Source organism: Chiloscyllium punctatum, chromosome 46 (genome assembly GCF_047496795.1).
Source record: "Chiloscyllium punctatum isolate Juve2018m chromosome 46, sChiPun1.3, whole genome shotgun sequence".
Taxonomy (NCBI): domain Eukaryota; kingdom Metazoa; phylum Chordata; class Chondrichthyes; order Orectolobiformes; family Hemiscylliidae; genus Chiloscyllium; species Chiloscyllium punctatum.
Window position 1 is genome coordinate 45120411 of NC_092784.1, and position 22097 is coordinate 45142507.

Sequence of the window (22097 nt, forward strand, 5' to 3'; positions counted from 1 at the left end):
ATAATTGCGTTACACTTTTAACTTCAGATAAGAACCCTGTGCCAAAGTGAAACAAGTTTATTCCAAGGTCACTCCCAAAAACATTCCAGAATCTTGTATTTGAAAGTTGTGCTTGCCTGTTAAACTCTCCCTACATATAAAATCTCTTGCCTCTTCAGGAAGTCTGTGTTTTAAAAGAAATCATGGCGACAGAAACTCTTACAAGTTAATCATTAAACCTCCTTCAGACTCACAGAAAACCCACTAGTTCCAATCTCAAAACACAAACTCAAAAGCAAATGATATTAAGATACAGATAGTTCTTTTGCAATGCAATTGTAGCATTGTTGTGCAAACCTGTGTTCTAGAAAAATCAAGCTTTAGAAACAGCGTTTATAGTTGTTGGTGATGGAATCGTGTTACAGCCAACACACATTTTAAAAATTTGCACATTCGAAACCATGTCCCCAATTTGTCAATTGCATTATAGTGAATTTGCACTAATGAAACACGCGTTGTAGCAGAATAACCTGTAGATTTAAATCATGCATCCTACATCATATTGAACAGAGTCGGTTGGTGTGCTGAGGGATTCAGTGTTCACAAGGCAATAATTGTCCCAACGCAGGGTCAATAGACCGACTGCATCCTTAACAAACTAATATCACTTGCAGAGGTAAAGGGTGATCTGAAGCAACAAAATCATATAACAATGCCTCATTCTACATCAAACAAATCTTGTGCAACTTCATGGCACGGATGTCAATGATACAACGTTTTTGTAGTTTCACCCTTGATCCCTTTCACTCATTAAAAATCTCTCTGTCTCAGCCTTGAATATACTTAATGACCCAACTTCAACAGCCCTCTGCAGTAAAACACTCCACAGATTCACAACCCACTGAAAGAGGAAATTCCTCCTGATCTTTGTCTGCTATGATTTGGAGACTTAGACCACGCTACACTCATGCACACACATATACATCTCTCTCACAGACACTCACAACCCCCCAGCCCAGACATGCACACACACTCCCACACTCACAGACTTAAGACACTCTACACTCACTACGCACACATATACACTCTCTCTCACACTCACAACCCCCCACCCCAGACACACACACACAGACAAAGACCCACATGTGCACATATATTTTGTGGGCTGAATTTGTACTTGCAGAGTTACATTGTAGTTTGCTCAAAAACTGCACGAATTCATGTAAAACTCTGTTACCTCACTTTTTAGATTAGAATCAATCTAAACATTATGGCATAGACAGAGAACACAGGGGGCCAACACTTTCAATATATTAGATTAGTGGTGCTGGAAGAGCACAGCAGTTCAGGGATGCTGCCTGAACTGCTGTGCTCTTCCAGCACCACTAATCCAGTATTTGCTTTCCAGCATCTGCAGTCATTGTTTTTACCTCACTTTCAATATATTGTCGAGCTAACGCCCATTGTTACAGCTAACCTGAGAATGCAACTTGTTAAAAAATGTTTTGTGATTTACACATGAAAGAAGTGAAACTATCATGGTATTCAAACAGATGAAAGACTCAACAGATAATCAAGGTATTTTTCAATGTATAATTTCAGTTACATCACACTATAAGCCTTTGCTATATGTTCTGTGCCTTAGAATTGTGTCCTCCACAATCACCTGATGAAGGAGTGTGGCTCCGTAAGCTAGTGCTTCCAATTAAACCTGTTGGACTATAACCTGGTGTTGTGTGATTTTTAACTTTGTCTGATATGGGTGCCTTCTTATTCTGAGACTGTTCTAGACTGTCCCACAAGGGGGAGACATTCCACATCTAACCTGTCAAAGTCCCAGAAGGTCATCTCTCATTATTCTACATTCCAATGAGTAACAGCCCAATCTACTCAACCTCTCCTCATAAGACATTCCCTCCATCCCTGTATGAACATAGTGAACCTTCTCTGGGCTGCCTCCGATGCCAGAATACACTTCCTTCGATAAGGGACCCAGACCTTCACAATGTATTCCATCTGGGCTCTGACTAGTGCCTGGGAGAGTTTTCACAAAAGCTCCCCATTTTTCAATTCCATTCTTTTTGAAATAAAGACCAACATTCCATGTTCCTTCCCTGATCAAGTCATATCCAGTTTCTGGGATTAAAGGACCTCTGTTGTTGATTTAAAAACTGTAGATTGTTGCAAAAAAATGGCGTCAACAAAACAAAACCAGGAACAAATCTAGAACCCTTAAACCTGAGATAAACACGGCGAAAATCAGCAAATTATCAGTTTTTAATTTTGAAAGGTACTCAATTTTAAAGCAAACAAGAGATATTACGAAACACAATTAAGCCACACATTGCTGTAACATTGAATTGCCTCAAACTCAATTGTAAATAAAGTAATATCATCTAAGTGTCTATAATCACACAGTAATTATAAAAATTAAAGCAAACAAATTGACGATGGAATTATTGAAGCAAAAACTAAAGATACCACAGTCTTAAAAAGGCTGTCTCGCATTAGAGAGAGACTGTTTCGGAACTTTTCCGATCCCCTGTATCATGGTAACCCTCAGGTCAGACCATCGCCAATCTGTCTCTCTTTGAAGAATAAGTGAGTGTAATGAGAGACAACTTGGTGGGGGTTTAATCCTCAGGGTCACCATGTCACACCTGAGGGGAATGGTTCAGAAAGAGAGTCCTTCAAGTCGATGTGGGAATTGAACCCATGATGTTGGCATCACTGTATATCGCCATCCAGTCTTGAAGGGGACTTAACCTGGATTGAAAAGTGAAGGTTACAAACAGAGCTTCACCCTGAAAACTGTCTTATTCACTTGCAACACCTTCTCATCAATAACTGTCAGAAATCTCACTTTCCAACATCGCAACGGTATCGTTCGAAGTTGGCCTGCCGCCTGCTCCGAATTGATTTTGACACATTGCTACATCCTTCTGCTCCAGAGGGGTTTATGGGAACCTGGTCAGTTTCCAATGGGAGGGAGACCAGATAACCACCAATCAGTCTGTGCCTGGAATGTGGAACTCACTGGCACCGTGGGTGCTTGAGACGAATGACCAGGAATCCAGATGGTCAAAAGGAATGTGTTGGTGGGCTGGGAATGAAAACAATGGAGATGTGGACATCCTCATGGCTCCTTTGGGCTGAATGGTCTGTTTCTGCGCATTGCAATTAAACATTAACAAGGTACCCCTCTTCCTGTTAACTTCCTGATTGCCACCACTTTCGCAAGGGGCAACTAGGGATGGGCAATAAATGCTGGTCCAGCCAATGGGACCCAAGTCCCAACAGTGAATTAAAAGAATGACCATTGGCAAGCCATGATTATATTGGTACAGTCTATTGAAGTAAATGCAATTATTAAGGAGAGGTAGGAAGTAACAGAAGGAAGCTATTCAGATCCTTCAAGCCAACTTCATAATTCATTCAAGTCGTGACTAATAAAAGCAAATTACTGCGGATGCTGGAATCTGAAACCAAAAGAGAAAATGCTGGAAAATCTCAGCAAGTCAGGCAGCATCTGTAAGGAGAGAAGAGAGCTGACGTTTTGAGTCAAACTGACCCTTTGTCAAAGCCCCACCCTCACTCTAATGCCCCATCCTCACTCTAATGCCCCATTCTCACTCTAATGCCCCATCCTCACTCTAATGCCCCATCCTCACTCGAATGCCCCATCCTCACTCGAATGCCCCACCCTCACTCTAATGCCCCACCCTCACTCTAATGCCCCATCCTCACTCTAATGCCCCATTCTCACTCTAATGCCCCATCCTCACTCTAATGCCCCATCCTCACTCGAATGCCCCATCCTCACTCGAATGCCCCACCCTCACTCTAATGCCCCACCCTCACTCTAATGTCCCACCCTCACTTTAATGCCCCAACCTCACTCTAATGTCCCACCCTCACTCTAATGCCCTAACCTCACTCTAATATCCCACACTCACTCTAATGCCCCAACCTCACTCTAATGCCCCACCCTCACTCTAATGCCCTTTCTTCACTCTAATGCCCCAACCTCACTCTAATGCCCCAACCTCACTCTAATGTCCCACACTCACTCTAATGCCCCACCCTCACTCTAATGCCCTTTCTTCACTCTAATGCCCCAACCTCACTCTAATGCCCCATACTCACTCTAAATACGCAGAGAAAAAATGAAGTACGAAGGTAAACTAGCCAATAATATAAAAGAGGATAGTAAAGATTTTTTAGGTATGTGAAAAGCAAAAAAAAATGGTTAAGACTAAAATTGGGCCCTTGAAGACAGAAACAGGGGAATATATTACAGGGGAACAAAGAAATGGCAGAAGAATTGAATTGGTACTTCAGATCTGTGTTCACTGGGGAAGACACAAGCAATCTCCCTGAGGTAACAGTGGCTGAAGGACCTGAACTTAAGGGAATTTATATTTGCCAGGAATTGGTGTTGGAGAGATTGTTAGGTCTGAAGGTTGATAAGTCCCTGGGGCCTGATGGTCTACATCCCAAGGTACTGAAGGAGGTGGCTCGGGAAATCGTGGATGCGTTGGTGATTATTTTCCAGAGTTCGATAGATTCGGGATCAGTTCCTGCGGATTAGAGGGTGGCTAATGTTGTACCACTTTTTAAGAAAGGTGGGAGAGAGAAAACAGGAAATTATAGACCAGTTAGTCTGACCTCAGTGGTGGGGAAGATGCTGGAGTCTATTATAAAGGATGAAATTACGACACATCTGGATATTAGTAACAGGATAGGTCAGAGTCAGCATGGATTTATGAAGGGGAAATCATGCTTGACTAATCTTCTGGAATGTTTTGAGGATGTAACTCTGAAGATGAACGAGGGAGATCCAGTAGATGTGGTGTACCTGGACTTTCAGAAAGCTTTTGATAAAGTCCCACATAGGAGGTTAGTGAGTAAAATTAGGGCACATGGTATTGGGGGCAAAGTACTAACTTGGATTGAAAGTTGGTTGGCTGATAGGAAACAAAGAGTTCTGATAAACGGCTCCATTTCGGAATGGCAGGCAGTGACCAGTGGGGTACCGCAGGGATCCGTGCTGGGACCGCAGCTTTTTACAATATATATTAATGATATAGAAGATGGTATCAGCAATAACATTAGCAAATTTGCTGATGATACAAAGCTGGGTGGCAGGGTGAAATGTGATGAGGATGTTAGAAGATTACAGGGTGACCTGAACAAGTTAGGTGAGTGGTCAGATGCATGGCAAATGCAGTTTAATGTGGATAAATGTATGGTTATCCACTTTGGTGGCAAGAACAGGAAGGCAGATTACTACCTAAATGGAATCCATTTAGGTAAAGGGGCAGTACAGAGAGATCTGGGTGTTCTTGTACACCAGTCATTGAAGGTAAGCATGCAGGTACAGCAGGTAGTGAAGAAGGCTAATAGCATGCTGGCCTTCGTAACAAGAGGGATTGAGTATAGAAGCAAAGAGGTTCTTCTGCAGCTGTACAGGGCCCTGGTGAGACCACACCTGGAGTACTGTGTGTAGTTCTGGTCTCCAAATTTGAGGGAAGACATTCTGGCTATTGAGGGAGTGCAGTATAGGTTCACGAGGTCAATTCCTGGATTGGCGGGATTACCCTACACGACTGGAGCGACTGGGCTTGTATACCCTTGAGTTTAGAAGACTGAGAGGGGATCTGATTGAGACATATAAGATAATTAAAGGATTGGACACTCTGGAGGCAGGAAACATGTTTCCGCTGATGGGTGAGTCCCGAACTAGAGGACACCGCTTAAAATTACAGGTAGACCATTTAGGACAGAGATAAGGAGAAACTTCTTCACCCAGAGAATGGTGGCTGTGTGGAATGCTCTGCCCCAGAGGGCAGTGGAGGCCCAGTCTCTGGATTTATTTAAGAAAGAGTTGGATAGAGCTCTCGAGGACTGTAGAATCAAGGGTTATGGAGATAAGGCAGGAACAGGATACTGATTAAGGATGATCAACCATGATCATATTGAATGGTGGTGCAGGCTCGAAGGGCAGAATGGCCTCCTCCTGCACAAATTGTCCATTATCTATTGTCTATTGCCTAATGCCACACCCTCACTCGAATCACCCATCAGAACTCTAATCTCCCACCTTCACTCTAATGAACCACCCTCACTCTAATGAACCACCCTCACTCTAATGAACCACCCTCACTCTAATGACTGATCCTCACTCTAATGCCCCACCCTCACTCTAATCCCCCCTCCTCACTCTAATGCCACACCCTCACTCTGATACCCCACCCTCACTCTAATGCCCCACCCTCACTCTGATATCCCACCCTCACTCTAATGTCCCATCCTCACTCTAATGTCCCACCCTCACTCTAATGCCCCACCCTCACTCTAATGCCATACTCTCACTCTAATGTCCCACCCTGACTCTAATGCCCCATCCTCACTCTAATGCCCCACCCTCACTCTAATGTCCCATCCTCACTCTAATGCCCCACCCTCACTCTAATGACCAATCCTCACTCGAATGAACCACCCTCACTCTAATGAACGATCCTCACTCTAATGCCCCACCCTCACTCTAATGTCCCATCCTCACTCTAATGCCCCACACTAACTCTAATGACCAATCCTCACTCTAATGCGCCACCCTCACTCTAATGAACGATCCTCACTCTAATGCCACACCCTCACACTGATACCCCACCCTCACTCTAATGTACCACCCTCACTCTAATGCTCCATCCTCACTATAATGTCACACCCTCACACCATTGCCCCATTCTCACTCTAATGTTCCACCCTCACACTAATGCCCCACCCTCACTCTAATGTCCCACCCTCACTCTAATGTCCCAACCTCACTCTAATGTCCCACCCTCACTCTAATGTCCCAACCTCACTCTAATGCCCCATCCACACTCTAATATCCCACCCTCACACTGATGTTCCACCCTCACTCTAATGCCCCACCCTCACTCTAATGTCCCAAACTCACTCTAATGCCCCACCCTCACTCTAATGCCCCACCCTCACTCTAATATCCCACCCTCACTCTAATGCCCCACCCTCACTCTAATGCCCCATCCTCACTCTAATGCCCCACCCTCACTCTAATGTTCCACCCTCACTCTAATGCCCCACCCTCACTCTAATGCCCCATCCTCACTCTAATGCCCCACCCTCACTCTAATGTCCCACACTCACTCTAATGCCCCACCCTCACTCTAATGCCCCATCCTCACTCTAATGTCCCACCTTCACTCTAATGCCCCACCCTCACTCTAATATCCCACCCTCACTCTAATGTCCCACCCTCACTCTAATGCCCCACCCTCGCTCTAATGCCCCACTCTCACTCTAATGTCCCAACCTCACTCTAGTGTGCCACCCTCACTCTAATGCCCCACCCTCACTCTAATGTCCCGTCCTCACTCTAATATCCCAACCTCACTCTAATGCCCCACCCTCGCTCTAATGCCCCACTCTCACTCTAATGTCCCAACCTCACTCTAGAGTGCCACCCTCACTCTAATGCCCCACCCTCACTCGAATGACCCGTCCTCACACTAATGCCCCACCCTCACACTAATGCCCCACCCTCACTCTAATGTCGCAACCTCACTCTAGAGTGCCACCCTCACTCTAATGCCCCACCCTCACTCTAATGTCCCGTCCTCACACTAATGCCCCACCTTCGCTCTAATGCCCCACTCTCACTCTAATGTCCCAACCTCACTCTAGAGTGCCACCCTCACTCTAATGCCCCACACTCACTCTAATGCCCTACCTTCACACTAATGTCCCACCCTCACTCTAATGTCCCATCTTCACTCTAATGCCCCACCCTCACTCTAATGCCTCACCCTCACTCTAATGCCCCACCCTCACTCTAATGTCCCATCCTCACTCTAATGCCCCACCCTCACTCTAATGTCCCAACTTCACTCTAATGCCCCACCCTCACTCTAATGCCTCACCCTCACTCTAATGCCCCACACTCACTCTAATGCCCCACCCTCACTCTAATGTCCCAACCTCACTCTAATGTCCCACCCTCACTCTAATGCCCCACCCTCACTCTAATGCCTCACCCTCACTCTAATATCCCACCCTCACTCTAATGTCCCATCTTCACTCTAATGCACCACCCTCACTCTAATGCCTCACCCTCACTCTAATGCCCCACCCTCACTCTAATGTCCCATCTTCACTCTAATGCCCCACCCTCACTCTAATGTCCCACCCTCACTCTAATGTCCCACCCTCACTCTAATGCCTCACCCTCACTCTAATGCCCCACCTTCACTCTAATGTCGCACCCTCACTCTAATGTCCCACCCTCACTCTAATGCCCCACCCTCACTCTAATGTCCCACCCTCACTCTAATGCCCCACCCTCACTCTAATGTCCCACCCTCACTCTAATGCCCCACCCTCACTCTAATGTCCCACCCTCACTCTAATGTCCCACCCTCACTCTAATGCCCCACCTTCACTCTAATGTCCCATCTTCACTCTAATGCCCCACCCTCACTCTAATGTCCCACCCTCACTCTAATGTCCCACCCTCACTCTAATGCCCCACCCTCACACTAATGCCCCATCCTCACTCTAATGTCCCAACCTCACTCTAATGCCCCACCCTCACTCTAATGTCCCACCCTCACTCTAATGTCCCATCCTCACTCTAATGTCCCACCTTCACTCTAATGCCCCACCCTCACTCTAATATCCCACCCTCACTCTAATGTCCCACCCTCACTCTAATGCCCCACCCTCGCTCTAATGCCCCACTCTCACTCTAATGTCCCAACCTCACTCTAGTGTGCCACCCTCACTCTAATGCCCCACCCTCACTCTAATGTCCCGTCCTCACTCTAATATCCCAACCTCACTCTAATGCCCCACCCTCGCTCTAATGCCCCACTCTCACTCTAATGTCCCAACCTCACTCTAGAGTGCCACCCTCACTCTAATGCCCCACCATCACTCTAATGACCCGTCCTCACACTAATGCCCCACCCTCACACTAATGCCCCACCCTCACTCTAATGTCCCAACCTCACTCTAGAGTGCCACCCTCACTCTAATGCCCCACCCTCACTCTAATGTCCCGTCCTCACACTAATGCCCCACACTCACTCTAATGTCCCACCCTCACACTAATTCCCCACCCTCACTCTAATGCCCCATCCTCACTCTAATGCCCCATCCTCACTCTAATGTCCCACCCTCACTCTAATGCCCCACCCTCACACTAATGCCCCACCCTCACTCTAATGCCTCACCCTCACTCTAATGCCCTACCTTCACACTAATGTCCCACCCTCACTCTAATGTCCCATCTTCACTCTAATGCACCACCCTCACTCTAATGCCTCACCCTCACTCTAATGCCCCACCCTCACTCTAATGTCCCATCTTCACTCTAATGCCCCACCCTCACTCTAATATCCCACCTTCACTCTAATGTCCCACCCTCACTCTAATGCCTCACCCTCACTCTAATGCCCCACCTTCACTCTAATGTCGCACCCTCACTCTAATGTCCCACCCTCACTCTAATGCCCCACCCTCACTCTAATGTCCCACCCTCACTCTAATGCCCCACCCTCACTCTAATGCCCCACCCGCACTCTAATGTCCCACCCTCACTCTAATGCCCCACCCTCACTCTAATGTCCCACCCTCACTCTAATGTCCCAACCTCACTCTAATGCCTCACTCTCACTCTAATGCCCCACCTTCACTCTAATGTCCCATCTTCACTCTAATGCCCCACCCTCACTCTAATGTCCCACCCTCACTCTAATGTCCCACCCTCACTCTAATGCCCCACCCTCACTCTAATGCCCCATCCTCACTCTAATGCCCCACCCTCACTCTAATGTCCCAACCTCACTCTAATGCCCCACCCTCACTCTAATGTCCCACCCTCACTCTAATGCCCCACCCTCACTCTAATGTCCCACCCTCACTCTAATGTCCCAACCTCACTCTAATGCCCCACCCTCACTCTAATGTCCGACCCTCACTCTAATGCCCCACCCTCACTCTAATGTCCCACCCTCACTCTAATGCCTCACCCTCACTCTAATGCCCCACCTTCACTCTAATGTCCCATCTTCACTCTAATGTCCCGTCCTCACTCTAATGTCCCAAACTCACTCTAATATCCCAACCTCACTCTAATGCCCCACCCTCACTCTAATGCCCCACCCTCACTCTAATGCCTCACCCTCACTCTCATATCCCACCCTCACTCTAATGTCCCATCTTCACTCTAATGCCCCACCCTCACTCTAATGCCCCATCCTCACTCTTATATCCCACCCTCACTCTAATGTCCCATCTTCACTCTAATGCCCTACCCTCACTCTAATGCCCCACCCTCACTCTAATGTCCCACCCTCACTCTAATGCACCACCCTCACTCTAATGCCCCACCCTCACTCTAATATCCCAACCTCACTCTAATATCCCACCCTCACTCTAATGTCCCATCTTCACTCTAATGCCCCACCCTCACTCTAATATCCCACCCTCACACTAATGCCCCACCCTCACTCTAATGTCCCAACCTCACTCTAATGTCCCAACCTCACTCTAATGCCCCACCCTCACTCTAATGTCCCGTCCTCACTCTAATGTCCCAACCTCCTCTAATGCACCACCCTCACTCTAATGCCTCACCCTCACTCTCATATCCCACCCTCACTCTAATGCCCCACCCTGACTCTATAATCCCACCCTCACTCTAATGTCCCATCTTCACTCTAATGCCCCACCCTCACTCTAATGTCCCAACCTCACTCTAATGCCCCACCCTCACTCTAATGCCCCATCCTCACTCTAATATCCCACCCTCACTCTAATGTACCATCTTCACTCTAATGCCCTACCCTCACTCTAATGCCCCACCCTCACTCTAATGTCCCACCCTCACTCTAATGCACCACCCTCACTCTAATGCCCCACCCTCACTCTAATATCCCAACCTCACTCTAATATCCCACCCTCACTCTCATGTCCCATCTTCACTCTAATGTCCCACCCTCACTCTAATATCCCACCCTCACACTAATGCCCCACCCTCACTCTAATGTCCCAACCTCACTCTAATGTCCCAACCTCACTCTAATGCCCCACCCTCACTCTAATGTCCCGTCCTCACTCTAATGTCCCAACCTCCTCTAATGCACCACCCTCACTCTAATGCCTCACCCTCACTCTCATATCCCACCCTCACTCTAATGCCCCACCCTCACTCTATAATCCCACCCTCACTCTAATGCCCCACCCTCACTCTAATATCCCACCCTCACTCTAATGCCCCACCCTCACTCTAATATACCACCCTCACTCTAATGCCCCACCCTCAATCTAATGTCCCACCCTCACTCTAATGCCCCACCCTCACTCTAATGTCCCACCCTCAGTCTAATGCCTCACCCTCACTCTAATATCCCACCCTCACTCTAATGTCCCATCTTCACTCTAATGCCCCACCCTCACTCTAATGTCCCACCCTCACTCTAATGCCTCACCCTCACTCTAATATCCCACCCTCACTCTAATGTCCCATCTTCACTCTAATGCCCCACCCTCACTCTAATGCCCCACCCTCACTCTAATGTCCCACCCTCACTCTAATGCCCCACCCTCACTCTAATGTCCCACCCTCACTCTAATGCCTCACCCTCACTCTAATATCCCACCCTCACTCTAATGTCCCATCTTCACTCTAATGCCCCACCCTCACTCTAATGCCCCACCCTCACTCTAATGCCTCACCCTCACTCTAATATCCCACCCTCACTCTAATATCCCACCCACACTCTAATGTCCCACCCTCACTCTAATGTCCCACCCTCACTCTAATATCTCACCCACACTCTAATGCCCCACCCTCACTCTAATGTCCCACCCTCACTCTAATGTCCCACCCTCACTCTAATGCCTCACCCTCACTCTAATGTCCCATCTTCACTCTAATGCCCCACCCTCACTCTAATGTCCCACCCTCACTCTAATGCCTCACCCTCACTCTAATATCCCACCCTCACTCTAATGTCCCACCCTCACTCTAATGTCCCACCCTCACTCTAATGCCTCACCCTCACTCTAATGTCCCACCCTCACTCTAATGCCCCACCCACACTCTAATGCCCCACCCTCACTCTAATGTCCCACCCTCACTCTAATGTCCCACCCTCACTCTAATGTCCCACCCTCACTCTAATGCCTCACCCTCACTCTAATGCCCCACCTTCACTCTAATGTCGCACCCTCACTCTAATGTCCCACCCTCACTCTAATGCCCCACCCTCACTCTAATGTCCCACCCTCACTCTAATGCCCCGCCCTCACTCTAATGCCCCACCCTCACTCTAATGTCCCACCCTCACTCTAATGCCCCACCCTCACTCTAATGTCCCACCCTCACTCTAATGTCCCAACCTCACTCTAATGCCTCACTCTCACTCTAATGCCCCACCCTCACTCTAATGTCCCGTCCTCACACTAATGCCTCACCCTCACACTAATGCCCCACCCTCACTCTAATATCCCACCCTCACTCTAATGTCCCACCCTCACTCTAATGCCTCACCCTCACTCTAATGCCCCACCTTCACTCTAATGTCGCACCCTCACTCTAATGTCCCAACCTCACTCTAATGCCCCACCCTCACTCTAATGTCCCACCCTCACTCTAATGTCCCACCCTCACTCTAATGCCCCACCCTCACTCTAATGTCCCACCCTCACTCTAATGCCCCACCCTCACTCTAATGTCCCACCCTCACTCTAATGTCCCAACCTCACTCTAATGCCCCATCCTCACTCTAATGCCCCACCCTCACTCTAATGTCCCAACCTCACTCTAATGCCCCACCCTCACTCTAATGTCCCACCCTCACTCTAATGCCCCACCCTCACTCTAATGTCCCACCCTCACTCTAATGTCCCAACCTCACTCTAATGCCCCACCCTCACTCTAATGTCCGACCCTCACTCTAATGCCCCACCCTCACTCTAATGTCCCACCCTCACTCTAATGCCTCACCCTCACTCTAATGCCCCACCTTCACTCTAATGTCCCATCTTCACTCTAATGTCCCGTCCTCACTCTAATGTCCCAAACTCACTCTAATATCCCAACCTCAATCTAATGCCCCACCCTCACTCTAATGCCCCACCCTCACTCTAATGCCTCACCCTCACTCTCATATCCCACCCTCACTCTAATGTCCCATCTTCACTCTAATGCCCCACCCTCACTCTAATGCCCCATCCTCACTCTTATATCCCACCCTCACTCTAATGTCCCATCTTCACTCTAATGCCCTACCCTCACTCTAATGCCCCACCCTCACTCTAATGTCCCACCCTCACTCTAATGCACCACCCTCACTCTAATGCCCCACCCTCACTCTAATATCCCAACCTCACTCTAATATCCCACCCTCACTCTAATGTCCCATCTTCACTCTAATGCCCCACCCTCACTCTAATATCCCACCCTCACACTAATGCCCCACCCTCACTCTAATGTCCCAACCTCACTCTAATGTCCCAACCTCACTCTAATGCCCCACCCTCACTCTAATGTCCCGTCCTCACTCTAATGTCCCAACCTCCTCTAATTGCACCACCCTCACTCTAATGCCTCACCCTCACTCTCATATCCCACCCTCACTCTAATGCCCCACCCTGACTCTATAATCCCACCCTCACTCTAATGTCCCATCTTCACTCTAATGCCCCACCCCCACTCTAATGTCCCAACCTCACTCTAATGCCCCACCCTCACTCTAATGCCCCATCCTCACTCTAATATCCCACCCTCACTCTAATGTCCCATCTTCACTCTAATGCCCTACCCTCACTCTAATGCCCCACCCTCACTCTAATGTCCCACCCTCACTCTAATGCACCACCCTCACTCTAATGCCCCACCCTCACTCTAATATCCCAACCTCACTCTAATATCCCACCCTCACTCTAATGTCCCATCTTCACTCTAATGCCCCACCCTCACTCTACTATCCCACCCTCACACTAATGCCCCACCCTCACTCTAATGTCCCAACCTCACTCTAATGTCCCAACCTCACTCTAATGCCCCACCCTCACTCTAATGTCCCGTCCTCACTCTAATGTCCCAACCTCCTCTAATGCACCACCCTCACTCTAATGCCTCACCCTCACTCTCATATCCCACCCTCACTCTAATGCCCCACCCTCACTCTATAATCCCACCCTCACTCTAATGCCCCACCCTCACTCTAATATCCCACCCTCACTCTAATGCCCCACCCTCACTCTAATATACCACCCTCACTCTAATGCCCCACCCTCACTCTAATGTCCCACCCTCACTCTAATGCCCCACCCTCACTCTAATGTCCCACCCTCAGTCTAATGCCTCACCCTCACTCTAATATCCCACCCTCACTCTAATGTCCCATCTTCACTCTAATGCCCCACCCTCACTCTAATGCCCCACCCTCACTCTAATGTCCCAACCTCACTCTAATGCCCCACCCTCACTCTAATGTCCCACCCTCACTCTAATGCCCCACCCTCACTCTAATGTCCCACCCTCACTCTAATGTCCCAACCTCACTCTAATGCCCCACCCTCACTCTAATGTCCGACCCTCACTCTAATGCCCCACCCTCACTCTAATGTCCCACCCTCACTCTAATGCCTCACCCTCACTCTAATGCCCCACCTTCACTCTAATGTCCCATCTTCACTCTAATGTCCCGTCCTCACTCTAATGTCCCAAACTCACTCTAATATCCCAACCTCAATCTAATGCCCCACCCTCACTCTAATGCCCCACCCTCACTCTAATGCCTCACCCTCACTCTCATATCCCACCCTCACTCTAATGTCCCATCTTCACTCTAATGCCCCACCCTCACTCTAATGCCCCATCCTCACTCTTATATCCCACCCTCACTCTAATGTCCCATCTTCACTCTAATGCCCTACCCTCACTCTAATGCCCCACCCTCACTCTAATGTCCCACCCTCACTCTAATGCACCACCCTCACTCTAATGCCCCATCCTCACTCTAATATCCCAACCTCACTCTAATATCCCACCCTCACTCTAATGTCCCATCTTCACTCTAATGCCCCACCCTCACTCTAATATCCCACCCTCACACTAATGCCCCACCCTCACTCTAATGTCCCAACCTCACTCTAATGTCCCAACCTCACTCTAATGCCCCACCCTCACTCTAATGTCCCGTCCTCACTCTAATGTCCCAACCTCCTCTAATTGCACCACCCTCACTCTAATGCCTCACCCTCACTCTCATATCCCACCCTCACTCTAATGCCCCACCCTGACTCTATAATCCCACCCTCACTCTAATGTCCCATCTTCACTCTAATGCCCCACCCCCACTCTAATGTCCCAACCTCACTCTAATGCCCCACCCTCACTCTAATGCCCCATCCTCACTCTAATATCCCACCCTCACTCTAATGTCCCATCTTCACTCTAATGCCCTACCCTCACTCTAATGCCCCACCCTCACTCTAATGTCCCACCCTCACTCTAATGCACCACCCTCACTCTAATGCCCCACCCTCACTCTAATATCCCAACCTCACTCTAATATCCCACCCTCACTCTAATGTCCCATCTTCACGCTAATGCCCCACCCTCACTCTACTATCCCACCCTCACACTAATGCCCCACCCTCACTCTAATGTCCCAACCTCACTCTAATGTCCCAACCTCACTCTAATGCCCCACCCTCACTCTAATGTCCCGTCCTCACTCTAATGTCCCAACCTCCTCTAATGCACCACCCTCACTCTAATGCCTCACCCTCACTCTCATATCCCACCCTCACTCTAATGCCCCACCCTCACTCTATAATCCCACCCTCACTCTAATGCCCCACCCTCACTCTAATATCCCACCCTCACTCTAATGCCCCACCCTCACTCTAATATACCACCCTCACTCTAATGCCCCACCCTCACTCTAATGTCCCACCCTCACTCTAATGCCCCACCCTCACTCTAATGTCCCACCCTCAGTCTAATGCCTCACCCTCACTCTAATATCCCACCCTCACTCTAATGTCCCATCTTCACTCTAATGCCCCACCCTCACTCTAATGTCCCACCCTCACTCTAATGCCTCACCCTCACTCTAATATTCCACTCTCACTCTAATGTCCCAATCACACTCTAGTGTGCCACCCTCACTCTAATATCCCACCCTCACTCTAATGTCCCATCTTCACTCTAATGCCCCACCCTCACTCTAATGCCCCACCCTCACTCTAATGTCCCACCCTCACTCTAATGTCCCAACCTCACTCTAATGCCTCACCCTCACACTAATGCCCCACCCTCACTCTAATGTCCCACCCTCACTCTAATATCCCACCCACACTCTAATGCCCCACCCTCACTCTAATGTCCCACCCTCACTCTAATGTCCCATCCTCACTCTAATGTCCCATCTTCTGTCTAATGCCCCACCCTCACTCTAATGCCCCACCCTCACTCTAATGTCCCACCCTCACTCTAATGTCCCAACCTCACTCTAATGCCTCACCCTCACACTAATGCCCCACCCTCACTCTAATGTCCCACCCTCACTCTAATATCCCACCCACACTCTAATGCCCCACCCTCACTCTAATGTCCCACCCTCACTCTAATGTCCCATCCTCACTCTAATGTCCCATCTTCACTCTAATGCCCCACCCTCACTCTAATGCCCCACCCTCACTCTAATGTCCCACGCTTACTCTAATGTCCCAACCTCACTCTAATGCCTCACCCTCACACTAATGCCCCACCCTCACTCTAATGTCCCACCCTCACTCTAATATCCCACCCTCACTCTAATGTCCCATCCTCACTCTAATGTCCCAACCTCACTCTAATGTCCCATCCTCACTCTAATGTCCCAACCTCACTCTAATGTACCATCCTCACTCTAATGTCCCAACCTCACTCGAATGTCCCATCCTCACTCTAATGTCCCAACCTCACTCTAATGTCCCATCCTCACTCTAATGTCCCAACCTCACTCTAATGTCCCAACCTCACTCTAATGCCCCACCCTCACACTAATGCCCCACCCTTACTCTAATATCCCACCCTCACTCTAATATCCCACCCTCACTCTAATGCCCCACCCTCACTCTAATATCCCACCCTCACTCTAATGCCTCACCCTCACTCTAATATCACACCCTCACTCTAATGCCCCACCCTCACTCTAATGCCCCACCCTCACTCTAATGCCCCACCCTCACTCTAATGTCCCACCCTCACTCTAATGCCCCACCCTCACTCTAATGTCCCACCCTCAGTCTAATGCCTCACCCTCACTCTAATATCCCACCCTCACTCTAATGTCCCACCCTCACTCTAATGTCCCAACCTCACTCTAATGCCTCACCCTCACACTAATGCCCCACCCTCACTCTAATGTCCCACCCTCACTCTAATGTCCCACCCTCACTCTAATGCCCCACCCTCACTCTAATGTCCCACCCTCACTCTAATGCCCCACCCTCACTCTAATGCCCCACCCTCACACTAATGCCCCACCCTTACTCTAATATCCCACCCTCACTCTAATATCCCACCCTCACTCTAATGCCCCACCCTCACTCTAATGTCCCACCCACACTCTAATGCCCCACCCTCACTCTAATATCCCACCCTCACTCTTATATCCCACCCACACTCTAATGCCCCACCCTCACTCTAATATCCCACCCTCACTCTAATGCCTCACCCTCACTCTAATATCACACCCTCACTCTAATGCCTCACCCTCACTCTAATGTCCCACCCTCACTCTAATGTCCCATCTTCACTCTAATATCACACCCTCACTCTAATGCCCCACCCTCACTCTAATGCCTCACCCTCACTCTAATGCCTCACCCTCACTCTAATGTCCCATCTTCACTCTAATGTCCCAACCTCACTCTAATGCCCCACCCTCACTCTAATGTCCCAAACTCACTCTAATGCCCCACCCTCACTCTAATGCCCCACCCTCACACTAATGCCTCACCCTCACTCTAATATCCCACCCTCACTCTAATGCCCCACCCTCATTCTAATGCCCCATCCTCACTCTAATGCCCCACCCTCACTCTAATGTTCCACCCTCACTCTAATGCCCCACCCTCACTCTAATGCCCCATCCTCACTCTAATGCCCCACCCTCACTCTAATGTCCCACACTCACTCTAATGCCCCACCCTCACTCTAATGCCCCATCCTCACTCTAATGTCCCACCTTCACTCTAATGCCCCACCCTCACTCTAATATCCCACCCTCACTCTAATGTCCCACCCTCACTCTAATGCCCCACCCTCGCTCTAATGCCCCACTCTCACTCTAATGTCCCACCCTCACTCTAATGTCCCACCCTCACTCTAGTGTGCCACCCTCACTCTAATGCCCCACTCTCACTCTAATGTCCCACCCTCACTCTAGTGTGCCACCCTCACTCTAATGCCCCACCCTCACTCTAATGTCCCGTCCTCACTCTAATATCCCAACCTCACTCTAATGCCCCACCCTCGCTCTAATGCCCCACTCTCACTCTAATGTCCCAACCTCACTCTAGAGTGCCACCCTCACTCTAATGCCCCACCCTCACTCGAATGACCCGTCCTCACACTAATGCCACACCCTCACACTAATGCCCCACCCTCACTCTAATGTCGCAACCTCACTCTAGAGTGCCACCCTCACTAGAATGCCCCACTCTCACTCTAATGTCCCGTCCTCACACTAATGCCCCACCCTCCCTCTAATGCCCCACTCTCACTCTAATGTCCCAACCTCACTCTAGAGTGCCACCCTCACTCTAATGCCCCACCCTCACTCTAATGCCCTACCTTCACACTAATGTCCCACCCTCACTCTAATGTCCCATCTTCACTCTAATGCCCCACCCTCACTCTAATGCCTCACCCTCAATCTAATGCCCCACCCTCACTCTAATGTCCCATCCTCACTCTAATGCCCCACCCTCACTCTAATGTCCCAAACTCACTCAAATGCCCCACCCTCACTCTAATGCCTCACCCTCACTCTAATGCCCCACACTCACTCTAATGCCCCACCCTCACTCTAATGTCCCAACCTCACTCTAATGTCCCACCCTCACTCTAATGCCCCACCCTCACTCTAATGCCTCACCGTCACTCTAATATCCCACCCTCACTCTAATGTCCCATCTTCACTCTAATGCCCCACCCTCACTCTAATGTCCCACCCTCACTCTAATGCCTCACCCTCACTCTAATGCCCCACCTTCACTCTAATGTCGCACCCTCACTCTAATGTCCCACCCTCACTCTAATGCCCCACACTCACTCTAATGTCCCACCCTCACTCTAATGCCCCACCCTCAGTCTAATGTCCCACCCTCACTCTAATGCCCCACCCTCACTCTAATGTCCCACCCTCACTCTAATGTCCCACCCTCACTCTAATGCCCCACCTTCACTCTAATGTCCCATCTTCACTCTAATGCCCCACCCTCACTCTAATGTCCCACCCTCACTCTAATGTCCCACCCTCACTCTAATGCCCCACCCTCACTCTAATGCCCCATCCTCACTCTAATGCCCCACCCTCACTCTAATGTCCCAACCTCACTCTAATGCCCCACCCTCACTCTAATGTCCCACCCTCACTCTAATGCCCCACCCTCACTCTAATGTCCCACCCTCACTCTAATATCCCATCCTCACTCTAATGTCCCACCTTCACTCTAATGCCCCACCCTCACTCTAATGTCCCACCCTCACTCTAATGCCCCACCCTCACTCTAATATCCCACCCTCACTCTAATGCCCCATCCTCACTCTAATGCCACACCCTCGCTCTAATGCCCCACTCTCACTCTAATGTCCCAACCTCACTCTAGTGTGCCACCCTGACTCTAATGCCCCACCCTCACTCTAATGTCCCGTCCTCACTCTAATATCCCAACCTCACTCTAATGCCCCACCCTCGCTCTAATGCCCCACTCTCACTCTAATGTCCCAACCTCAGTCTAGAGTGCCACCCTCACTCTAATGCCCCACCCTCACTCTAATGACCCGTCCTCACACTAATGCCCCACCCTCACACTAATGCCCCACCCTCACTCTAATGTCCCAACCTCACTCTAGAGTGCCACCCTCACTCTAATGCCCCACCCTCACTCTAATGTCCCGTCCTCACACTAATGCCCCACCCTCGCTCTAATGCCCCACTCTCACTCTAATGTCCCAACCTCACTCTAGAGTGCCACCCTCACTCTAATGCCCCACCCTCACTCTAATGTCCCATCCTCACACTAATGCCCCACCCTCACTCTAATGTCCCACCCTCACACTAATGCCCCACCCTCACTCTAATGCCCCATCCTCACTCTAATGCCCCATCCTCACTCTAATGCCCCATCCTCACTCTAATGTCCCACCCTCACTCTAATGTCCCACCCTCACTCTAATGTCCCGTCCTCACTCTAATGTCCCAACCTCCTCTAATGCACCACCCTCACTCTAATGCCTCACCCTCACTCTCATATCCCACCCTCACTCTAATGCCCCACCCTCACTCTATAATCCCAACCTCACTCTAATGCCCCACCCTCACTCTAATATCCCACCCTCACTCTAATGCCCCACCCTCACTCTAATATCCCACCCTCACTCTAATGCCCGACCCTCACTCTAATGCCCCACCCTCACTCTAATGCCCCACCCTCACTCTAATGTCCCACCCTCAGTCTAATGCCTCACCCTCACTCTAATATCCCACCCTCACTCTAATGTCCCATCTTCACTCTAATGCCCCACCCTCACTCTAATGTCCCACCCTCACTCTAATGCATCACCCTCACTCTAATATCCCACCCTCACTCTAATGTCCCATCTTCACTCTAATGCCCCACCCTCACTCTAATGCCCCACCCTCACTCTAATGTCCCGTCCTCACACTAATGCCTCACCCTCACACTAATGCCCCACCCTCACTCTAATGCCCCACCCTCACTCTAATGCCCCACCCTCACTCTAATGCCTCACCCTCACTCTAATATCCCACCCTCACTCTAATGTCCCATCTTCACTCTAATGCCCCACCCTCACTCTAATATCCCACCCTCACTCTAATGCCCCATCTTCACTCTAATGCCTCACCCTCACTCTGATATCCGACCCTCACTCTAATGCCCCACCCTCACTCTATTATCCCACCCTCACTCTAATGCCCCACCCTCACTCTAATGTCCCACCCTCACTCTAATGCCTCACCCTCACTCTAATGCCTCACCCTCACTCTAATATCCCACCCTCATCTAATGCCTCACCCTCACTCTAATATCCCACCCTCACTCTAATGCCTCACCCTCACTCTAATGTCCCACCCTCACTCTAATGCCCCACCCTCACTCTATTATCCCACCCTCACTCTAATGCCCCACCCTCACTCTAATGTCCCACCCTCACTCTAATGCCTCACCCTCACTCTAATATCCCACCCTCACTCTAATGCCTCACCCTCACTCTAATATCCCACCCTCACTCTAATGCCTCACCCTCACTCTAATGTCCCACCCTCACTCTAATGTCCCACCCTCACTCTAATGCCTCACCCTCACTCTAATATCCCACCCTCACTCTAATGCCTCACCCTCACTCTAATATCCCACCCTCACTCTAATGTCCCATCCTCACTCTAATGCCTCATCCTCACTCTAATGTCCCATCCTCACTCTAATGCCCCACCCTCACTCTAATATCCCACCCTCACTCTAATGCCTCACCCTCACTCTAATATCCCACCCTCACTCTAATGCCTCACCCTCACTCTAATGTCCCACCCTCACTCTAATGTCCCACCCTCACACTAATGCCCCACCCTCACTCTAATGCCCCACCCTCACTCTAATGCCCCACCCTTACTCTAATGTCCCACCCTCACACTGATGTTCCATCCTCACTCTAATGTCTCACCCTGACTCTAATGCCCCATCCTCACTCTAATGCCCCACCCTCACTCTAATGCCCCATCCTCACTCTAATGCCCCAACCTCACTCTAATGCCTCACCCTCACTCTAATATCCCATCCTC

The 22097-nt window shown here is 49.6% G+C and overlaps 1 protein-coding gene across 2 annotated transcripts in view; it reads right to left on the bottom strand.

Annotated features, from left to right (window-relative positions):
• Positions 1–2240: 2240 nt before the first annotated feature.
• The window catches only part of LOC140467989 (adhesion G protein-coupled receptor E3-like), a 150683-nt gene continuing 130826 nt past the window's right edge, over positions 2241–22097 (bottom strand). For both annotated transcript variants that reach the window (XM_072564113.1, XM_072564112.1), the window contains exon 19: positions 2241–2745. In XM_072564113.1, coding sequence (XP_072420214.1) covers positions 2707–2745 — 39 coding nt within the window. In that variant the 3' untranslated portion in view covers positions 2241–2706. The remainder of the gene's footprint in view (positions 2746–22097) is intronic.